The following is a 21,370-nucleotide window of genomic DNA, read 5'->3' as shown; positions in this document are numbered from 1 at the left end:
CGTACCTGGCGTCGGCTTGCCCAATGGTTCCCTTGCTGCTGCCGGTCGTGTTGCAGGTTCGGGGGAGTCTCTATTCTGTTCCCCTGCAGCATGCGTTCATGGAGAAGAATCTGAGCAGCTCTGTAAAGGCCAGCAGGCGCATGCCAGGACTCCTGCTAAGTGCCTGAAAGTCAGAGCTTGGAACTTACGATGGCAAGACTGCAGCTTCTTAAAACAGTAATGAGATTATAGAGTTAACCTTTTCTCAAGGAGCTATTTCTGAAAGGACAGCCTTCCCTGCATTTCTGACCTGTCCGTCTTTCGCCATCAGCACACAAGCTCATAAACTGGGAGGGAGGGAGGGAGGGAGGGAGGGAGGGAGGGAGGGAGGGAGGGAGGGAGGAGGTTTTGGTTTAACTTCAGTAAAAGAATGCTTGCATCATTTTATGGCTGGGGGTCACCACCACACGAGGAACTGTAATAGTCGCGGCTTTAGGAAAGTTGAGAACCCTGCTTTAGGGGTTGAAATGCATCTGGGTTTTGGTCCTTATGACCCATGAGTTAATGTGGATTCTGGACTTGCCGTACAACACAGTATCTACAACTGGGATGGTAGCTGTGTTTCTAACTTTTATTATGTGCCTGTAATTTTAGTGAATATTTGGGTATTAAACTAAATTTTTCCTCTTGCAGCTCAACCTTTAGGTGTCTAACTTGCCTTGTCAGGTTGGGCTTTTGTTTCCCTTGTTGGTTGTTCATCTATTGAGCAAGACCAGCAATCTCAGTGGCTGTTTCTCCACAGGTTATATCCCTGAGGTTTCATGCACTCTGGGAGATGCTTTTGCAATTGTGTACTTCTCCAATGACAGAAAGGAGTTCGGCAAGGCTGTATACTGTCGCCTTGCCTATTTAACTTGTATGCGGAGCACATCAGGAGAAAGGCGGGATTAGAGGAGTCACAAATTGGGATCAAGATTGCAGGGAGAAATATCAACAACCTCAGATATGCAGATGATACCACTCTAACGGCAGAAAGTGAAGAGGAACTAAAGAGCCTGTTGATGCGGTGAAGGAGGAGAGTGCAAAAGGTGGCTTGAAACTCAACATCAAGAAAACAAAGATCATGGCATCCGGCCCTCTCAATTCCTGGCAAATAGATGGGGAAGAAATGGAGATAGTGACAGATTTTATTTTCCTGGGCTCCAAGATCACTGCAGATGGGGACTGCAGCAAAGAAATTAAAAGACGCTTGCTCCTGGGGAGGAAAGCTATGGCAAATCTAGACAGCATCCTAAAAAGCAGAGACATCACCCTGCCAATAAAAGTGCGTTTAGTCAAGGCTATGGTCATCCCAGTTGCAATGTATGGCTGCGAAAGTTGGACCATAAGGAAGGCCGAGCATTAAAGAATTGAGGCTTTTGAACTCTGGTGCTGGAGAAGACTCTGGCGAATCCCTTGGACTACAAGGCAAACAAACCGGTCAGCCCTAGAGGAGATCAGCCTGGACTGCTCCTTAGAAGGCCAGATCCTGAAGATGAAACTCAAATACTTTGGCCACCTCATGAGAAGGAAGGACTCCCTGGAGAAGAGCCTAATGCTGGGAGCGATTGAGGGCAAAAGAAGAAGGGGACGACAGAGAATGAGGTGGCTGGATGGAGTCACTGAAGCAGTCGGTGCAAACTTAAATGGACTCCGGGGAATGGTAGAGGACAGGAAGGCCTGATCATTGTCCATGGGGTTGCGATGGGTTAGACATGACTTTGTACCTAACAACAACAACCTCTCCAATCTTTCCCCAAACCTTATTTGCAAAACAGTTTCAGGAACGATCTCAGCCAAGCCTGAATGGCTGTAGTGTGGGCAGGAAAGCAGATTTATTTATTACAGTTATATACTGCTCTCCCCTAAGACTCAGGGTGGTTTATATAAGACTTAGCGGAACGGGGAACAGTACAGATAAATCAATAGCTATAAACGGTAACAGTACAGTAAATAACAGAACAGTAGGTGAGATCATTCATTCAAACGGCAGTATACCGACGGCCCCGTGGGTTGGACGAATCAGGGGATGATTTTCATGGGAGGGAGTCTCGGGGGACCAGTGGAAGTTATTGGGTCTGGTCAACCTCAACCAAATGCCTGGCAGAGGAGCTCCCTTTTGCAGGCCCTGCGGAATTGTTCAAGTTCCCCTGCACTTTACCATTACTTTCCCATCCAGAGTTTCCTTGTCATCCTCTATGCTTTTAAAGTCTCCATTCCTTTTCAGTGTGGAGATAAAAGATGAAAGGCCTAGCCGCATGACAGGAGTCGAGCCTGACTTTGAAAAAGAAAATGAAAGCTGGCCACTCAGAGAAAGTTACATTCTTTAGTGTGTGTGTTAAAGTGCCACTGCGTTGCAGGACTTCAGGTGACCCCCTCAGGGCAGGGGTGGCCAAACTGTGGTCCAGTAGGGGCTCATGGGAATTGTAGTCCACGGACCTCTGGAGAGCCACAATTTGGCCACCCCCGCTCCAGGGTTTTTAAGGCAAGAGACTAGCATAGGTAGTACACCACTGTCTTCATTGCATAGCAACCCTGGACATCCTCTACACACACACCCCCCCGCCATTGAACCATGAAGTGCTCTGTGTGCACTTGGGGAAGCTCAGAGCGGGGAGGGGAGCCAAGCACAGCAGGAGTCTCGTTCTTTCTTTTCTTGAACGAGGGGGGGATTGGAGGACAGCAGAGGAGGGGGAATATATCCAAGAGGCAAATCTCTGCTGAGAGAAGTTAGGGCTTCTGGAGCGCAGTCACTTTAAGGGAAACCTTGCAACTGGGAACCAGGAAGACTTTGAACTGACACCCTGGCCAATCAGGGAAGACTGGGTTGCTACAGCATTGGAGGCACAAGGCAGAGTTAATTCGCAAAAAGCAGAGCTGCACATTTCCTTGTGCCAGATTTTCAAATATCGAGGCTTCCATCCACTTCTGGGGATCATGGGGGAAAGATAGGGTCACCATGAATCAATCATGCATGTTGCAGAGAGAATCATAGAATCATAGAGGCCTCCAGAACTGCAAACAGTACTCCAGGTGTGGTCTGACCAGTGCCGTATACAATGGGACTGACATCTTGTGACTTTGATGAGATGCCCCTGTTGATACAGCCCAAAATGGCATTTGCCCTTTTTACCGCTGCATCACACTGCCTGCTCATGTTTAGTTTACAATCCACAAGTACCCCAAGGTCTCGTTCACACACAGTGTTACCTAGAAGCGTAACCCCCTTCCAGTAGGCATGCTTTTCATTTTTCTGACCCAGATGCAGAACTTTACACTTATCTTTATTAAATTGCATCTTGTTCTCATTTGCCCATTTTTCCATTGTGTTCAGATCTCGTTGAACTCTGTCTCTATCTTCCGGAGTATTTGCCAGTCCTCCCAATTTGGTGTCATCTGCAAACTTGATGAGTAGTCCCTCCACCCCCTCATCTAGATCATTAATAAATATGTTAAAAAGTACCGGGCCGAGCACCGAGCCCTGAGGTACCCCGCTACTCACCTCTCTCCACAACAACTCTTTGAGTCCGGTTCTCTAACCAATTCCCTATCCACCTAACTATCTGAAAATCCAGATTGCAGTCCTTCAACTTATCCATCAGAACATCATGGGGAACCTTGTCAAAAGCTTTACTAAAATCCAAGTAAATGACATCAACCGAATTTCCCCGATCCAGCAAACCTGTTACTTGGTCAAAAAAGGAAACTAGGTTGGTCTGGAAGGACCTGTTGGAGACAAATCCATGCTGACTTCCTTGGATCACCAAATTGTCCTCCAGATGTTTGCAGATCGCTCCCTTTAATATCTGCTCCATTATCTTCCCCACAACAGAGGTCAGACTCACTGGTCTGTAGTTTCCCGGGTCATCCTTCCTCCCTTTTTTGAAGATCGGAATAACGGTTGCTCTTTTCCAGTCCTCTGGGACATCTCCAGTCCTTAAAGAGGTTCCGAAGATGATGGACAAGGGCTGTGCAAGTTCTCTGGAAAGTTCTTTGAGTACTCTCGGGTGCATTTCATCCGGACCAGGGGATTTGAACTCATCCAGTGCAGCTAAATGCCTCTCGACAACCTCTCTATCCATGTTAACCTGCCACCCAGACACTATCCTTTGGCTACGGCCATCTCTAGATGTGCCTAAACACTTTGACCTGTGGGAAAAAACAGATGTAAAATAGGCACTAAGCCTTTCTGCTTTCTCTGCATCTTTCGTTAGAGTTTGTCCATCCGCACCCAACAGTGGGCCTATTGCCTCCTTGACTTTACGTTTGCTCCTCACATAACTGAAAAATCTTTTCTTGTTACAATGGGCTTCCCTGGCCAATCTTAGCTCACTCTCAGCTTTGGCCTTTCTGATGATTGATCTACAGTGCCTAGTAACCTGTAGGTACTCTTCTTTAGAGCTCTCTCCTTCCCTCCATTTCCCTCCATTTTCCTTTTCTTTCTTAGTTCCTCTTGAAGTTCTCTGTTCATCCAAATAGGCTTCTTAGAGCTCCTGCACTGTTTTCGTCTTTCTGGGATAGTCATTGATTGAGCATGCAATAGCTCCTGTTTGAGTAGTGCCCACCCTTCCCTTCCAGCATTCTCCCTTCCCTTCCAGCATTCTCGTCCATGGTATGACACTCATTATGTCTCTGAGTTTATTAAATTTTGCCCTACGAAAATCCAACATCCGCGTCTGGCTACAAGCTTCCTTGGCTCCCCATCTCAAAAGGGATTCTATGAGGTCATGGTCACTTCCCCCTAGGGTCCCCACCTCCTTCACCTCATCCACCAACTCTTGCCTTGGAAAACTCTTGGAAAATGTAAAGCACCCAAAATCAAAATGCAAATCAAATTCAGTGTAGATGGGAGGGATTTATTTAAACTGGGACTGGGTCAAAAGCCCCCTGCAGACAACACCCACATAGTTTCCCTGCATTGTGACGGTGTGCTGGCCACTCGCGTTCTTTTTCAACACTTTGGGCCTAGCCCCATTGACCTTTCTGAAATTAGAAACGTCTGCGGTTGCACTGAATCATTTTTTCATATTTTGTACCCCTCAGCGAGACAGACGGGCTACAAGTCAAGTTACTAATTTCTTAAATGCTCCAGATCCTACAGGTGCAGTGTCCGAGAATTCCCTTCCCGACCCCGAGACACTGGTCAGAGGAAACCATCCAGTCACATAATTTTATTGCTCCTGAAGGCCACTGCAGTTCCCACTGCTGATAACAATTTGCATACGGAAAAGGTATTCAATTATGCATCTCTAAGGTGAGGGAAAACCAAAAGGAAATTGTATTTCTCACCGATCAGAACGACCCACTGCTGTTGCCCTTGCAAAAGAGACAATCACCCCACCCCACGAGAACTAGCCTCCCCCAAAGGGACCTGGAGAGCAGCAAAGAGAGGCTCATGCAGGACTCAAACTCTTGAGGTGGCCAGGCCAGGTGATTGCTGCAGTTGTTTAAGTTGGGAGTTTCACCCAGTCTGCGAGCAAACCCAGAACACCTTGAAAACATCATGGTGACGTCTTCTTGTTTATTCTGGCTCCAGGAGTTAGATAGTCGAAGGCACTGAGCTAGTTCAGAAATAATAAATAAAAAGTGATTGGGGGGAGGAATGTCAAGCCATAGGTAAGCCCCTTGCTGGACATCTGAAATGGCAGAACTCTGAATGCTACTGAGCATTTTAAAAAGAACGTAAAAAAATCCAAGGAGATTCATCCAAGAAATATGAGAACAAAAACCTGAAATGAAGAAGGAACATCAAAAATTGAGGAGTGATATTCATGGACCAAAAGGGAAGGGGGGCTCCAACAGTAGGGAGTGCTAGACGTGGGTCCACAAAGGCACCTTCCCTGCTCTTCTTGCATGGATCGCAGCTCTTCTTGCATGGATAGCGGACAACAGGGCGGTTCACCCTGGCCGAAAACACGCTTTCGGTGGAGACTGTCACTGGGGAAGCAGGTACAAATCTGTGGGACTGGAGAGCCATCTTGTTCAGGCAGGGGACGTTCCGCGTGAAGGGATGGCATCGAGCTGTCAGAAAGAGAAACAGAAAGAGATGGTACCTTGTCAGTCAAACTTTTTATCCTACCCCTCTTCCGAGGGGGCACACACAGCTTTTCTCCTACCATTTTATCCCCCAAACAAACCCAGTGAGGTGGGACTGGGCTGAGAGCCTGTGACTGCCTCAAAGTCACCCAGCCAGATTCTCAGTGAGGTGGGATTCGAACCCAGGTCATGGCCCAGCATTTTAACTATGACATTCAGCTAGCCTGAGCAATGGAGTTTGCAGCAGCAGCAGCAGACATACGGGGAAGGGAATGTTCCTGTGGCGCAGCTAAGATGAAGCACATGGAATTCAGGGAACGCAAGGTATTTTTTCCCCAGTTGGGGGGAAATTCCAAACAATTAAGCACCTCACTTTCATGAGGAGACTGCATTTCGGGTTAATTCATGTGGGGCTCGGAGGAGTTTGTGTGTGTGTGTGTTCCATGCAGAAAAGTAACTTTTAGAGGTTGTGGCCATCCATAATGGGAAAGAAATAATGTGGAGTGTGGGGTGGGCTCACAATTCTGGGTGAAACTGATAAACTGTTGGGGTGGGGGGTGCGGGGGGGATGTGTTATTTAGAACCACTGTTAGATGGTTGTTGTTGTTGTATTTGTTTATGTTATATATTAGTTCGTTCCATGTATCCCCCCATGGTGTCTTATGTAAACTGCCCTGAGACATATGGAAGGGCGGTATAGAAATCAAATAAATAAATAAAATATATGTCGCCATCAAGCTGCAGCCAATTTACTGCGATCCCATAGGATTTTCCAGGCAAGAGATGTTCAAAGTTAATTTGCCATTGCCTTCCTCTCAAGAGTTACCCTGGACTTCCATGCAGATGTCCTGTGTAGAGTATTTTGGTGTGCAACATGCTTAATCTTTCCAGGGCATTTATTTTGGTTTTCCTGGTTCTCTGGGGCTGCCCCACCACTACCCTGTTCTCCACTGGGCTCTCAGGTCACTTTTCTGCTCCATTCTCAGGGGTGTTATCTGAGTCTTTCCTGTGTTGTGTCCAAATCGTCCAGCGGCCTCTCTGGCTCGCTGTCACCTGGGTGCAAATGCTCTGTTCGGTTCTCTCTTTGAAGACAAAAGCCTAGCCGTGGTGGGAACAGATTTTGGCACACAATTGGTGTGCAAAGGGGGGAATGGGGGATTGCCTATATGAATCTTACTTGTACTTTAGTTCGGTGGTCCCCAACCCCCGGTCTGGGGACCGGTACCGGTCCGTGGATCAGTCAGTACCGGGCCGCAGCTCCTCCTCGTCCTCCTCCCCGGCTGCTGCCTCGGGGGCTGCCCTGCCACTCTACCACCAGCTCACCTTTGGTGCTCTCCAGCGCCCATCATGGCTGGGGCTCCCCCTAGGTGTGGCACTGCGCAGCTGCTGCTGGCAGCGCCCCCCAGTGGGCGGTGGGAAGTCAGGGGCACCAGCGGGAAAGCAAGTGGAGCAGGGGCTCAGGTGGTGGCAGCAACGTCCCTCGTCAAAAGACTACCCCCCCCCCCCGGGCCTCAGTAAAATTGTCACTCATTGACCGGTCCCCGGTGATAAAAAGGTTGGGGACCACTGCTTTAGTTTATTAAATTTTTAGACTGCCCTCCCAGCAACCTGGCTCTAGGCAGTATTAAAAAATACAAAATACAACAGATACAATTACACTTAAAAATAATTAAATAAACAGCGACAAAACAGCAATGATATTGCCATAATATTACTATTGTGAGTGTTGAATTCTCCCATAGATTCAGGAAGATTTGGGAATGGATCAATACATCGATTTGATGGACAGACAAGTGAAGAGAGGAGTGATCCCTGCTTTCAGCAATGCCTGCCTATTGCACAGGGTCTTACTAATGCTGTCTTTGGACTTTAATAAAGAGTTCTTGGACTTTTCTTTAAGAGATGCCTCGGCCTGTTTTAGGTGTCTCTTGGGGCTGCATCTAGGTTCGTGACAGCTGGTCTCCCATCCAAATAATAACCACGATTGACCCTGCTTAGCTTCTGAGGAGATCAGGCCACCCTGGTCTATACAGCAAAGGGCAAACTAATTAATGCATACCTCTTTAAGATTAGCAGGAATTGACTTGGCCAGTCTCTGCCTCAAGAACCTTGGGGGGGGGGCTGTATGAATGGTGGGCAATGGAAGAGGCAGGCCTTGGGCGCTTGCGCAAAAAGCCAGGAAGGAAGGTACCCCACTCCCCTATCATAACCCTCCCCCCCAAATCCAGTCTTGGACATACCACTGTGGGTGGAGAATCTTCAATTTGCTCATGCTGTGGACCAGTCTGCTAGCTTGTAGCCAGAGGAGCTGCACTTTGCCCTCCTGCACTTCCACAGGGCAGCACCGACCCCAGCCACCATCACAATCAGCAGCGCTGGGAGGGCAGAAAAGACAGAGAACAGGCCTCTTGAACACATGAGACAGCCCAACGACTGGCCCAGCAAGGTCAGAGCTGGCTACTCATACTGGCAGTAGCTCTCTGGTGTACTTTCAACTGGAAAAGCCAGGGATAGAACCTGGGCCCTTCTGCATGCCAAGCATAAGCTCTCCCACTGAGCCACAGGCCCTTATTTAGGTGCCTTAACCAGAGTTAAGACTATCGGGGTTGTCTTCTCCAGTGGCGTCAACTGCTCTGGTAGAGGTCTTTCCCATCACCTGCTCCCTGGTCCTTTCAACTGGAGATGCCGGGGATTGAACCAGAGACCATCTGAATGCCGAGCACAGGATCTCCCCGCCGAGTCACGACACCTCTTGGATTTGACCATGGGCTGGCAGGATTCAGAGAGAAGGGCTCCTTCATCCTAGGCCTGGCAGGTTCTGTTCTCAGGCCCTTTAATGTCCGCTGAACATGCAGAGGTTCAGCAGGCGAACTTCTCAGAATCATGCACTGCTTCTGCCTTTCCACCAAAATGGCATTTGATAAAAACAGAGCATACAACGGTTGATAATTAGCTTCTTTTGGCCTATGCCCCAGCCTCCCTCCCAACATGGCCACCCCTTTATTTGTGTGACATCAGCACATGCAAGCTAACAGACAGATAATGGGCCTGTGTTAACTCTTTCCCTCTCGAAGGAAACTGCACACCTCTGGACTAGGCTTGTGCACTTCAGCACGCTTCGGCCGCCATTCACGCCCAAAGTGGCACAGGCCGCTTGGGGCGTGAATGGCTGCTGAAGCGGCCGAACCGCACAAGCCAACTATGGACTGCCACTCAGGCTCCGGAAAGCTGCCTGTGCTACTCAACAGAAAGCGAGGAAATCTGGCAAGTAGAGCGGGACAGGAAGATGCACCTCCCGTTATACTCGACTGTGTTGGACCCAAACATCTTGCATAAAACTGGTGAACCTGCACAGGCCTTCTAAGAGAGCCAAAAGTTTGTCTTTTGGCACAGGAGAAGCTGGCTCTGCAAAAATTAGCAGGAGGAACACAACTTCAGGTTTGGCCCCGACTAACTCATTCCATCAGTTCCAACAGGACGCAAGCTGAGCTGGATCGGGGCCCAAGAGAACGGTGGTCCTTACTCACCCACAATGGCAATCGCGGCCAAATAGACGGTATCCTTGAGAATTCTCTGGGGACGCTTTGCAGGAAAGGTCTTGCTCTCTGAAAGAAGAGGGAAAACCCAGATTGACGAAGATAGCCCCACATGCAGAAAGCTCCTCCTCCTCATTTCCCCAAGCCCCTTGCAAATCCAGAAGCCCAACACAACACCTTTCGGCAATTTCAAGATAGCCATTAGGAACCAGGAAGAATCCCAAAGAACAGTAAACTGGGCTTTAGAGAGGATGAAATTAAAAAGGGAGACGGGATCCAGAAACATAAGGATCTGAAGGGAAGGGCGGTTGCAAGTTGTCAGGGATCGGATGCTCTGACTCCTGCCATGATTTGTACCTGACCTGTGTATCTTGGAGTGATGTGTGCTGTTTTGGGAACTTTTGTATAACCCTGAGCTGTCTGCTTTTGCTGTGATTTAGTCTTTGCACATATTTCTGCTGGGCTGTTATCTGGAGGAGAGGAACTGTCTAACACCCAAGGCCAAGATGGCCTAACTATTGCTTGGAATGACGCCCAGGCTGGCACCTGTGGGAGGGGGTCTCCTACTCCCTTGGAACTGTGCAACTTTGGGCGGGAAAGGGAAAGAGTAAATGTGTTCTTTGACATGTATTGACCAGAATCAACGATGAACGTTGAGGTGTGCTGAACTGCTATCAATAAAGCTTTCTATTAATCCAGAAACCAGTTGTTAGTCTGTCTGCCCTTGACACAGACTGAAAGCAAAGGCAGACTGCAACACGCAAAAAAAGGCCAAGCCATTCTCACACATTGTACATCTGCTCCCCCCTCCACACACAGGCAGGCCATGCGCCTCACCAGGTTTAGTTGCCACTGAAGATGCTGGCAAACCTAAATCGCAGTTCTGTTCGTCTTGCTTATCGACACAATCTGCATGGCCGTCGCATCTCCATTCCAGGGGGAAACAGGAAGCGTCCGGAGCACACTGGAACTCGTTTTCGGAGCAGGACAAGGAAGGAAGGGCTGCTTTGAGCTGGGCCCCCTGGACCTCACAGTCCTCAGCCAATTGGTTGGCGCTGTCCAGGTAGTCTAGACAGCAATTGCAGAACTGCTCTAAGGGCAGGCAAGGGCCTCCGCTGCCGCACTTCCATTTGTCTGGTGCACATGAGACGTTTCTGGAGCCGCAGCTGCTCTCGTCACTGCCGTTGGCGCAATCTGGCTTTCCATCACACCTCATGCCCAGGGGCACCTGGCTCCCATCCTCACATGGGAAGCCACAGGCTGTGCTGTTGGAAACATCTGCAGAGAGAGAGACACGAGGAATAGGCAGCTGGGTTAGTCAAGGCGCAAACCGAACCAGGGGTGAACGAAAGCTAGTAGAGAGTGCCTAAGAAAGTGACCTCTCGAACTTTCTGCTTTAGAGATCCCCAAGGGAGACAGTGCCAGTTAAGAATGCAATTTGCCATCACTCCTGCACCCAACCAAATAGAATCATAGGATCATAGAGTTGGAAGGGTCCATACAGGCCATCTAGTCCAACCCCCTGCTCAACGCAGGATCAGCCCTAAGCATCCTAAAGCATCCAAGAAAAGTGTGTATCCAACCTTTGCTTGAAGACTTCCAGTGAGGCGGAGCTCACCACCTCCTTAGGCAGCCTATTCCACTGCTGAACTACTCTGACTATGAATTTTTTTTCCTGATATCAAGCCTATATCGTTGTACTTGTAGTTTAAACCCATTACTGCGTGTCCTCTCCTCTGCAGCCAACAGAAACAGCATCCTGCCCTCCTCCAAGTGACAACCTTTCAAATACTTAAAGAGGGCTATTATGTCCCCTCTCAACCTCCTTTTCTCCAGGCTGAACATTCCCAAGTCCCCTCTCAACCACTAATAGCCACTGAGAGCCAGAGAGAGAGCATGGTGTAGTGGTTAAGAGCGGAGGATTCTAGTCTGAGAAGGAGCCCTGGAACAAGGCTGCAAGTGTGGCTGAGTCCATTAAGGCAAGATTTAGGGGAAAGGCTAGGGAGGAACTCTCACAGAGCTCCAGAGAGGCCTGGTTGGGAATTCCTGGTATAGACCCTGGAAAGACACAACTGCAACTTTATTGCCCCTTAAATGTTTGGGGTTGCTTACGGATTCCGCCCTGCTGTTTGAAAAGCAAGCCGGCATGGTAGCCAGGAGCACCTTCCGCCTGCTGCATCCGATTCACCAACTTGCTCGTTACTTGGATCTGGCCATGCTGGTGCATGCTGCTGTCTCCTCACAGCTAGACTGCTGCAATGCACTCTCTCTGGGGCTGCCCTTGAAGACAACCCAGAAACTACAACTGACCATAATGCAGCAGCCCAGGGCTAGCCACTGGGAATGTATGCTGCCCAATTTGAAACAGCTGTATTGACCACCAGTCTGTTTGCTAGTTCCATTCAAAGAGCTGGTTACAACTTTACTAGTCCTTCATGATGTGGGATTCGCATATCTGATCGACCATCTTCTTCCATAGGTCCCTGTAAACCAAATACAGATATCAAGCAGTCACCTGTTGGCTGTCCCATTCCTTAGGATGGCATGTCTGGCACTGACCAGAGGCAGGCCTTTTCCATCTCTGTTTTCCATCACCTGGAGTACTGTGTGCAGTTCTGGAGGCCTCATTTCAAGAAGGACGTAGATAAAATTGAAAGGGTACAGAGGAGAGTGGTGAGGATGATCTGGGGCCAAGGGACCAAGCCCTGTGAAGATAGGTTGAGGGACTTGGGAATGTTCAGCCTGGAGAAAAGGAGGTTGAGAGGGGACATGATAGCCCTCTTTAAGTATTTGAAATGTTGCCATTTGGAGGAGGGCAGGATGCTGTTTCTGTTGGCTGCAGAGGAGAGGACGTGCAGTAATGGGTTTAAACCCAGAGGCAGAGCTCAGACAACTGAGAGCACGTGGAAAGAGCTACTGGGGAGAGTTGCTGCTGACCAGGTGAGGCTATTGTTCTGCCTGGGTGAGGTGATTGCTGGGTAATTGTTGGGAGGCTTAAAAAGGGCTGCTCCTCACCAGAGGCGCGAGCCTTTGGCGCGAGCCGAAGAGCGAGAGAGACAAGGGGCTCTTGGCCTGGGGTTCTTGGCCGAGCAATTAGAATCAGTAGATTATATCAGTAGATTATATTTCCCTAGTACTTGCACTGCCTAGACATTACAATGGACCTCCAGGACACTCATCCCATCATCTGCAGTGAGTGTGACATGATTGCCTTCCTCCCAGAAGACAAGATGGACTACAGCTGCCCCAAGTGTAAGCTGGTAAGACTTTTGGAGGAAAAGATTAGGGGACTAGAAAACAGAATTATTACTCTGACCCAAAGTAAGAAAGGGGAGGAGTTCGTAGTCCAGAGCTCTGCAACATGGAATAAAGAGAATAAAGAGAATACAACCAGTCCTGAAGAGGACAAGGAGATTGACCACAATAGGGAGCCTCTGCAGGCAGTTCGGAAAAAAACTGAACGGCGAAGGGCGAGACAGTTCTCGGGGCCTTTGGAGCTCCAGAATAGATTTCAGGCCCTTGCAGAGGAGGTGCAAGGGTCAACAAGGGAAGAGGTCCCAAAACAAACGCTAAGACAAAGGGAAGAGGCCACGGGGACAGAAGGAAATGGAGTTGAAAAAAAAAAAAAAAAGGAGAGTACTGGTAATTGGAGACTCGCTGCTAAGAGGAATGGATCGCCATGTGGCTGGGCCCAACCCCCTAACCCGAGAGGTGTGTTGCTTGCCAGGGGCGAAAATTAAAGATGTTTCAGAAAGGCTGCCCAAACTCCTCAAATCTACGGATCGCTACCCATTTGTGATGGTCCATGTGGGAACGAATGACATGTCCCTGAATACCATCGCTCCTATTAAAAAAGACTATCAAGATCTGGGGAGGAAGCTCAAGCAAATGGGGGCACAAGTGGTATTCTCTTCAATATTGCCTGTCAAGGGAAGAGGAATGCGTCGGGAGAGGAAGATAATGGAGGTGAATCACTGGCTGCGTAGTTGGTGCCGGCAGGAGAGATTTGGTTTCTGGGACCATGGGATAGGCTTTCTTGAGGAAGGCCTACTAGCACGTGATGGACTGCACTTATCGAAACTGGGGAGGAATGTGTTTGGCAGGAACCTGGGGAGATTCATCAGGAGAGCTTTAAACTAAAGCCACTAGGGGAAGGAGACGATCAACATAGGGAGTGTAAGGAAGGAAAATGATCGGAGGCAGCCCAACCGGCAAGGCCAGCTCATAGGGAACCAAAAGTAAAAGGATTCAGTTGTCTTTATACTAACGCCCGAAGCATGGGCAATAAAAAGGAAGAGCTGGAACTTCTCATGCTGATGGAAAGGTATGATCTAGTAGGCATCACAGAAACTTGGTGGAATGATTCTCATGACTGGAATGTAATGGTGGATGGATATGAACTGTTCAGAAAAAACAGAATAGATCGAAGAGGTGGAGGAGTGGCACTGTATGTGAGGAAAGGGCTTACCTGTCAGGAAATTCTAGTGAAGGAGAGCATATCTGCAGTGGAAAGCATCTGGGTGAAAATAAGCGAGGGGAAAACAAACAGTGTGGTGGTTGGTGTCTGCTACCGACCGCCTGACCAACGAGAGGATGTGGATGCTGCACTTTGTGAGCAGCTTGAGAAAATATCCAAACGGCAGGACCTTGTCATCATGGGTGACTTCAATTTCCCAGATGTGTGCTGGGAAACTAACTCTGCGAAGCGTCCTCAGTCATGCAAGTTTCTGACCTGCCTGGCTGACAATTTCATTTATCAAATGGTAGATGAACCCACAAGAGGTTCAGCCATACTGGACTTAATACTGACCAACAGGCAAGAGTTGGTGGATGAGGTGAAGGAGGTGGGGACCCTAGGAGGAAGTGACCATGTCCTCATAGAATTCCTTTTGAGATGGGGAGCCAAGGAAGCTTGTAGCCAGACGCGGATGTTGGATTTTCGTAGGGCAAACTTTAATAAACTCAGAGACATGATGAGTGTCATACCATGGACGAGAATGCTGGAAGGGAAGGGAGCATGTGAAGGGTGGGCGCTACTCAAACAAGAGCTATTGCATGCTCAATCAATGACTATTCCAGAAATACGAAAACACTGCAGGAGCTCTAAGAAGCCTATTTGGATGAACAGAGAACTTCAAGAGGAACTAAGAAAGAAAAGGAAAATGTTCAGGAAATGGAGGGAAGGACAGAGCTCTAAAGAAGAGTACCTACAGGTTACTAGGCACTGTAGATCAATCAGCAGAAAGGCCAAAGCTGAGAGTGAGCTAAGATTGGCCAGGGAAGCCCATTGTAACAAGAAAAGATTTTTCAGTTATGTGAGGAGCAAACGTAAAGTCAAGGAGGCAATAGGCCCACTGTTGGGTGCAGATGGACAAACTCTAACGAAAGATGCAGAGAAAGCAGAAAGGCTTAGTGCCTATTTTACATCAGTTTTTTCCCACAGGTCAAAGTGTTTAGGCACATCTAGAGATGGCTGTAGCCAAAGGATAGTGTCTGGGTGGCAGGTTAACATGGATAGAGAGGTTGTCGAGAGGCATTTAGCTGCACTGGATGAGTTCAAATCCCCTGGTCCAGATGAAATGCACCCGAGAGTACTCAAAGAACTTTCCAGAGAACTTGCACAGCCCTTGTCCATCATCTTCGGAACCTCTTTGAGGACTGGAGATGTCCCAGAGGACTGGAAAAGAGCAAACGTTATTCCGATCTTCAAAAAAGGGAGGAAGGATGACCCAGGAAACTACAGACCAGTGAGTCTGACCTCTGTTGTGGGGAAGATAATGGAGCAGATATTAAAGGGAGCGATCTGCAAACATCTGGAGGACAATTTGGTGATCCAAGGAAGTCAGCATGGATTTGTCTCCAACAGGTCCTGCCAAACCAACCTAGTTTCCTTTTTTGACCAAGTAACAGGTTTGCTGGATCGGGGAAATTCGGTTGATGTCATTTACTTGGATTTTAGTAAAGCTTTTGACAAGGTTCCCCATGATGTTCTGATGGATAAGTTGAAGGACTGCAATCTGGATTTTCAGATAGTTAGGTGGATAGGGAATTGGTTAGGGAACCGCACTCAAAGAGTTGTTGTCAATGGTGTTTTCATCAGACTGGAGAGAGGTGAGTAGCGGGGTACCTCAGGGCTCGGTGCTCGGCCCGGTACTTTTTAACATATTTATTAATGATCTAGATGAGGGGGTGGAGGGACTACTCATCAAGTTTGCAGATGACACCAAATTGGGAGGACTGGCAAATACTCCGGAAGATAGAGACAGAGTTCAACGAGATCTGAACACAATGGAAAAATGGGCAAATGAGAACAAGATGCAATTTAATAAAGATAAGTGTAAAGTTCTGCATCTGGGTCAGAAAAATGAAAAGCATGCCTACTGGATGGGGGATACGCTTCTAGGTAGCACTGTGTGTGAACGAGACCTTGGGGTACTTGTGGATTGTAAACTAAACATGAGCAGGCAGTGTGATGCAGCGGTAAAAAAGGCAAATGCCATTTTGGGCTGTATCAACAGAGGCATCACATCAAAATCACAAGATGTCATAGTCCCATTGTATACGGCATTGGTCAGACCACACCTGGAGTACTGTGTGCAGTTCTGGAGGCCTCACTTCAAGAAGGACGTAGATAAAATTGAAAGGGTACAGAGGAGAGCGACGAAGATGATCTGGGGCCAAGGGACCAAGCCCTATGAAGATAGGTTGAGGGACTTGGGAATGTTCAGCCTGGAGAAAAGGAGGTTGAGAGGGGACATGATAGCCCTCTTTAAGTATTTGAAAGGTTGTCACTTGGAGGAGGGCAGGATGCTGTTTCTGCTGGCTGCAGAGGAGAGGACACGCAGTAATGGGTTTAAACTTCAAGTACAACGATATAGGCTAGATATCAGGAAAAAGTTTTTCACAGTCAGAGTAGTTCAGCAGTGGAATAGGCTGCCTAAGGAGGTGGTGAGCTCCCCCTCACTGGAAGTCTTCAAGCAAAGGTTGGATACACACTTTTCTTGGATGCTTTAGGATGCTTAGGGCTAATCCTGCGTTGAGCAGGGGGTTGGACTAGATGGCCTGTATGGCCCCTTCCAACTCTATGATTCTATGATTCTATGAAACTATAAGTACAACAATATAGGCTAGATATCAGGAAAAAATGTTCACAGTCAGAGTAGTTCAGCAGTGGAATAGGCTGCCTAAGGAGGTGGTGAACTCTCCCTCACTGGCAGTCCAAGCAAAGGTTGGATACACACTTTTCTTGGATGCTTTAGGATGCTTTGGGCTGATCCTGCGTTGAGCAGGGGGTTGGACTAGATGGCCTGCATGGCCCTTCCAACTCTATGATTCTATGATTCTAGTTCAGCGTTGGAATAGGCTGCCTAAGGAGGTGGTGAGCTCCCCCTCACTGGCAGTCTTCAAGCAAAGGTTGGATACACACTTTTCTTGGATGCTTTAGGCTGCTTAGGGCTGATCCTGCGTTGAGCAGGGGGTTGGACTAGATGGCCTTTATGGCCCCTTCCAACTCTATGATCCTATGATTCTATGATTCTATGTTCCAGCACTGTGGATTGGGCTCCCTGAAGAGGTAGGGTGGGTCCCCTCCTTGAAGACCTTCAAGAGGCACTGCAAGGCCGGCTTCGGGGAGGGGTTTGAATTGGAAAGCATCTTTTCAAGGCAGCAGGAGGGAGAGATTCGGGATTTGTTATTTTGAATGAAAAAACAAACTGTATCCATAAGCCATCTTGAACCACAAGGAAAGGCAGGACAGAACTGTTTTAATAAATAAGAAATGTACCAGATTGAAAATGTCCTAATCCATAACACATCCAGGGTGGCAATCCTAAACTATTTACTTAGAAGTATTCATTTCAGTGGGGCTTAAACACAAGACTGGGTTGCTAACAAAAACAAGTCGCAGGTGGGAACAAGGAAATCTGGGAAGCAAGCCACAGCCTGCCGGCCAGCCACCATTTCAAACCCTAGCACGACAGTAAAACAATCTGTATTATGACCAGCGCAAAACTGCAAAGGATAAGTCCCAATAAAAAAATGTATATTGTTTTACTGTCCCTGTTTGGAACTCTTCAAATGGGCCATCATTGGGCGTTTGCCTTCAGCCTCAGATCCTGATTCTTACCAAAACACATAGCTGTACAAGAGGCCAAATAAACTGGAATGTGACAGGAAAAAGCTAGAATAGCCAATGATGTTCAAATGCCAAGTCTTCTCGGCAGGGAACAAAGGTGTCAGTGGACTATTCTAAGACAAAGGCTGGGGGGAGGGAAGGAATTGGTCACATTTCTGTATAAGAAGAGATGAAGTCCAAAGGACAAATTGATAGGGCATTTTTAAAAGCTTTCCTCTGTTTTATTCTAAATATTTTTATCCCACTTTTCCATTATACCCAAGGCAGACTACAGAATATGTATGTGTGTAGAGTGCTGTCAAGCCATAGCTGACTTATGACAACCCCAGCGAGGAGCTTTCCAGGAAGGTGAGAAGCAGAGGTGCTCTGCCACAATCTTCCACTGCAGAGCCTTCCTTGGTGGTCTCTCATCCAAGCCTTATGGCCACTCAAGCAAAAGGCTTTCAAGGCAAGTAAGAAGCAAAAGAGGTTGGCCATTGCCTTCCTCTGCAGAGCCTTCCTTGGTGGTCTCCCTTCCTAATACTGAACCTGCGTAACTTCTGATATCTGACCAGATCGGGCTATGCCATGCTGCCTTCCCACCCCTACAGAATATAAGCACACAAAGATCAAAACATCATTAAACGCATGCATTAAAATCACTAAGATATTTCTGAAATCTTGTCACTACCAGCTGCCCAGTGACATTTCATTTGTTACATGTTTCACTTGATGTCAAGGGAGACTAAACAACCCTTGAAATAGAAGTGCTACACTGTGGTTGGATCAGAGGGGCTAGAGATCAGTGATAAAGTTTCTGTGCAATAGGTCACGGGGTCAAACCCCCACATTGTCCTGATGCTCAGAAAGGCCCTTCTCTGCCTGAGCCACTGCCCGTCAATGTACAATTCTGAGCTAGACAGATCCATGAACTGAGTCACCAGAAAGCAGCTTCAGTGGTTCCCAGGCAAAACTCTGTGCCTACTGCTGCTTTCTGCAGGCACTCAACAATGCTGATGGGAAGCAGAGTTAACTCTTCACTTAAAGAAGAGCTGCGGAACTGAGGAGGCAGCAATAGTGGATCATTTGTCTCTAGAAGCCACAGTGATTCCATATTCAGATATGGTGTATCTCTCTGAATGTCAAAGTTGGGGGTAACAGTAGAGTGTGATTTTGGTTGCCATGCCCTACTTGTTGGCCTTCCAAGAGTATCAGCTCGGCCAGGGTGGTGTAGGGGTTAAAAGGGTTAAAATGACTCCATTTTGGACTGGAGAACCAGGTTTGATCCTCCACATGAAACCAGCTGGGTGACCCTGGGGAAGTCACAGTTCTCTCTGAAGTCTCTCAGCCTCACCTACCTCACAAGGTGCCTGTTGCGGGGAGAGAAAGGAATGGCCATTGTGTTTTGAGACTTCTATTCTTTTCTCTGTGAGAAACGAAACACAGGACTAAAGGGCCCTTTGTTCTGATTCAGTGGAGCTACTCCTAATCTGTCCCCAGTTTAAGAGCCCAGTTGTAGGCTGTCAGGCACACCTGAGCTTAATAATTTAAATGGAATTTCAGCAGGCATACTTTTGCATAGGACTGAACTGCCAGATTATAATTTCCTAGGGTTTTTTTTCAACTTCATAAAGCATCATGTATGTAACAATCACTGCATAAAGGAACCAATAATATTATAGATTAATTATACTCTTAAGGGACACATTTTGAAATAAGATATGCCTACATGCACAAACATTTTAAATACTGCATTACCATCACATACACCGATCTAAATATTTTAACTAGACATTCCTCCTTCTCCCCTTGCCCAGTGTCAACTTTTGAAACAAGTACCTGATCATGTCTACGAATTGAACAAAGGAGGCAAGGAGAGGGTCCCCTAGACCAGCGAATGCTGGCAGGGGCTCATGAACATCTGGTGGACGGACCACAGGTTGACTACCTCTGCCCTAGACAACTGTGTTTTGTATGTCTGAGGCTTTAATGGGAGTTTTATTGGGGATTTTATCCAGGCTGTTGTAACCTGCCATGAGCCATTTGGGAGTGGCGAGTAATAAACTGAAATATAATACTAACTCCCGTCGCCATGATGAATCCGGAGTTCTGTGGCACCCTGAACTCCACAAAGTTTCCCTGAGGCTCTAAGCTTTCCTGTGTATGCACATTTCATCAAACACAATGGAAAATACCAAACCAGGTACATCAGAAGAAAGTCGGTCATGGATCAGCACACCGCATAATGAAGACGTTTACCCAAAAAATACACGTCTTCACTATGCTGCATACTAACCTGTAACAAATTTCCCCCTTATATGCATTGTCCCATATTTTCCATTGCAATGTCAGAAGACGGGTGCATGCACACAGATGCTTATGGCCAAAATTAAAACTTTGATGCTCTTAAAGGGGCCACTGGTCCCAAATTTGGTTCTGCTGCATCAGACCAACGTGCCCCCCCCCCCCCGAACCTATCCAAAGCAGCGTGCATGCACCCAAAAGCCAATCCCCAGAATGAGAAGAAGAGTTGCTTCTTATATGCAGAATTAAGCCGCCTTGGTCCCCCAGCTTTGCTCTGCTCCTTCTTCCGACCATCATCTCTGAAGCTATCCCGTCTCCATGGCAACCCAGAGAAGGACCCTCTCCCCGGAGGGGGCGGAGCCAGGAGGGGGCGATGTCCCGCGTGCGGCCAATAAGGGGGCTGCAGAGCCACGCACCCAGCGAGACGGCGGGCCATGAGGAGCAGGCGGGCAACCAATCGGCGCGCGTTCTGCGCCGGAGGTTCAGAGCAGCGACCAATCGCTGGGGCCGAGGGGCGGGGCCCCGGAGAAGGACCGATCCGGCGCCTCAAGCATCTCTCTCTCCCTTCAGCCGGCGACCCACCTGAGCCGCCCTTCAGGGTCACTCACCTGCCTCGGCCGCCCAGGCGCAGGCGCGTCCCGCGACCGTCAGGAGGACCACGAGGAAGGAGAGCCGCTCTCGCACGCCGCCCATGCCGAGGACGCCTCCGCACGCATGGAGCTCGTCCGGCGCGGGCAAGGGGAGAATTTCTCAGGTCTGCGCATGCGCGCAAGGAGGGGCGTGACGTCGCCGAAGGGGCACCTTGACGCCGCTCGGCAGCTGGGCGACCTGGAGCATGCGCAGAGCGACGCTGGTCCAAAGCGGAGGGGAGAAGAGATCAGACCCTAATCTGTCGTGTGCATGAAGGATTCTGTGCATGATTCCCTAAAAGGAGCCCTGTCCAAATCAGGCGGCCCCACTGGTTTAGCTGGCTTTAAAGGGAATGAGACAAACAGGATCGTGTCCAGAGGAGGGCAACAAAGATGGTGAGGGGTTTGGAGACCAACACGCATGAAGAAAGGTTGGAGGAGCTTGGTCTGTTTAGCCTGGAGAGGAGGCGTCTGAGAGGGGACCTGATCACCATCGTCAAATATTTAAAAGGGTGTCATGTGGAGGATGGAGCAGAGTTGTTCTCTCTTGCCCCAGAGGGGCCATCTGATATAGAGGCTGATTCTGTGAAGACTTAGGGGGTGGCAGGTTACAGTGGATGAGCAACTGGGATGTGAGTGTTCTGCATAGTGCAGGGGGTTAGACTAGATGACCCAGGAGGTCATTCTATAATTCTCATGGGGCCATCATGCTGGCTGGCTGAACATCCGTTTTC

The 21,370-nt window shown here is 48.5% G+C and overlaps 1 protein-coding gene across 1 annotated transcript; it reads right to left on the bottom strand.

Annotated features, from left to right (window-relative positions):
• Positions 1-4,858: 4,858 nt before the first annotated feature.
• On the bottom strand, positions 4,859-20,825 carry CD320 (CD320 molecule). The gene is made up of 5 exons (XM_077331564.1): positions 20,616-20,825; positions 10,428-10,868; positions 9,582-9,659; positions 8,295-8,429; positions 4,859-6,039 (listed from the first exon to the last, which is right to left on the bottom strand). The coding sequence occupies exons 1-4, from the start codon at positions 20,698-20,700 to the stop codon at positions 8,323-8,325; spliced, it is 711 nt and encodes a 236-aa protein (XP_077187679.1). The 5' UTR covers positions 20,701-20,825; the 3' UTR covers positions 4,859-6,039; positions 8,295-8,322.
• Positions 20,826-21,370: the final 545 nt, after the last annotated feature.

The sequence above is a fragment of the Paroedura picta genome, chromosome 4 (assembly GCF_049243985.1).
Source record: "Paroedura picta isolate Pp20150507F chromosome 4, Ppicta_v3.0, whole genome shotgun sequence".
In the NCBI taxonomy this organism is placed as follows: domain Eukaryota; kingdom Metazoa; phylum Chordata; class Lepidosauria; order Squamata; family Gekkonidae; genus Paroedura; species Paroedura picta.
This window is presented reverse-complemented; position numbering and strand designations above follow the sequence as displayed.

Excerpts from the sequence above, each read along its gene's own strand:
- CD320 (XM_077331564.1), bottom strand. The coding sequence starts at position 20,700 with ATGGGCGGCGTGCGAGAGCGGCTCTCCTTCCTCGTGGTCCTCCTGACG. Across the intron at positions 9,660-10,427 it reads TTCAGTGGCAACTAAACCTG|AGAGCAAGACCTTTCCTGCA; the intron begins GTGAGGCGCATG and ends CTCTTCTTTCAG. Across the intron at positions 8,430-9,581 it reads GGCCGCGATTGCCATTGTGG|CGCTGCTGATTGTGATGGTG; the intron begins GTGAGTAAGGAC and ends CTGCCCTCCCAG.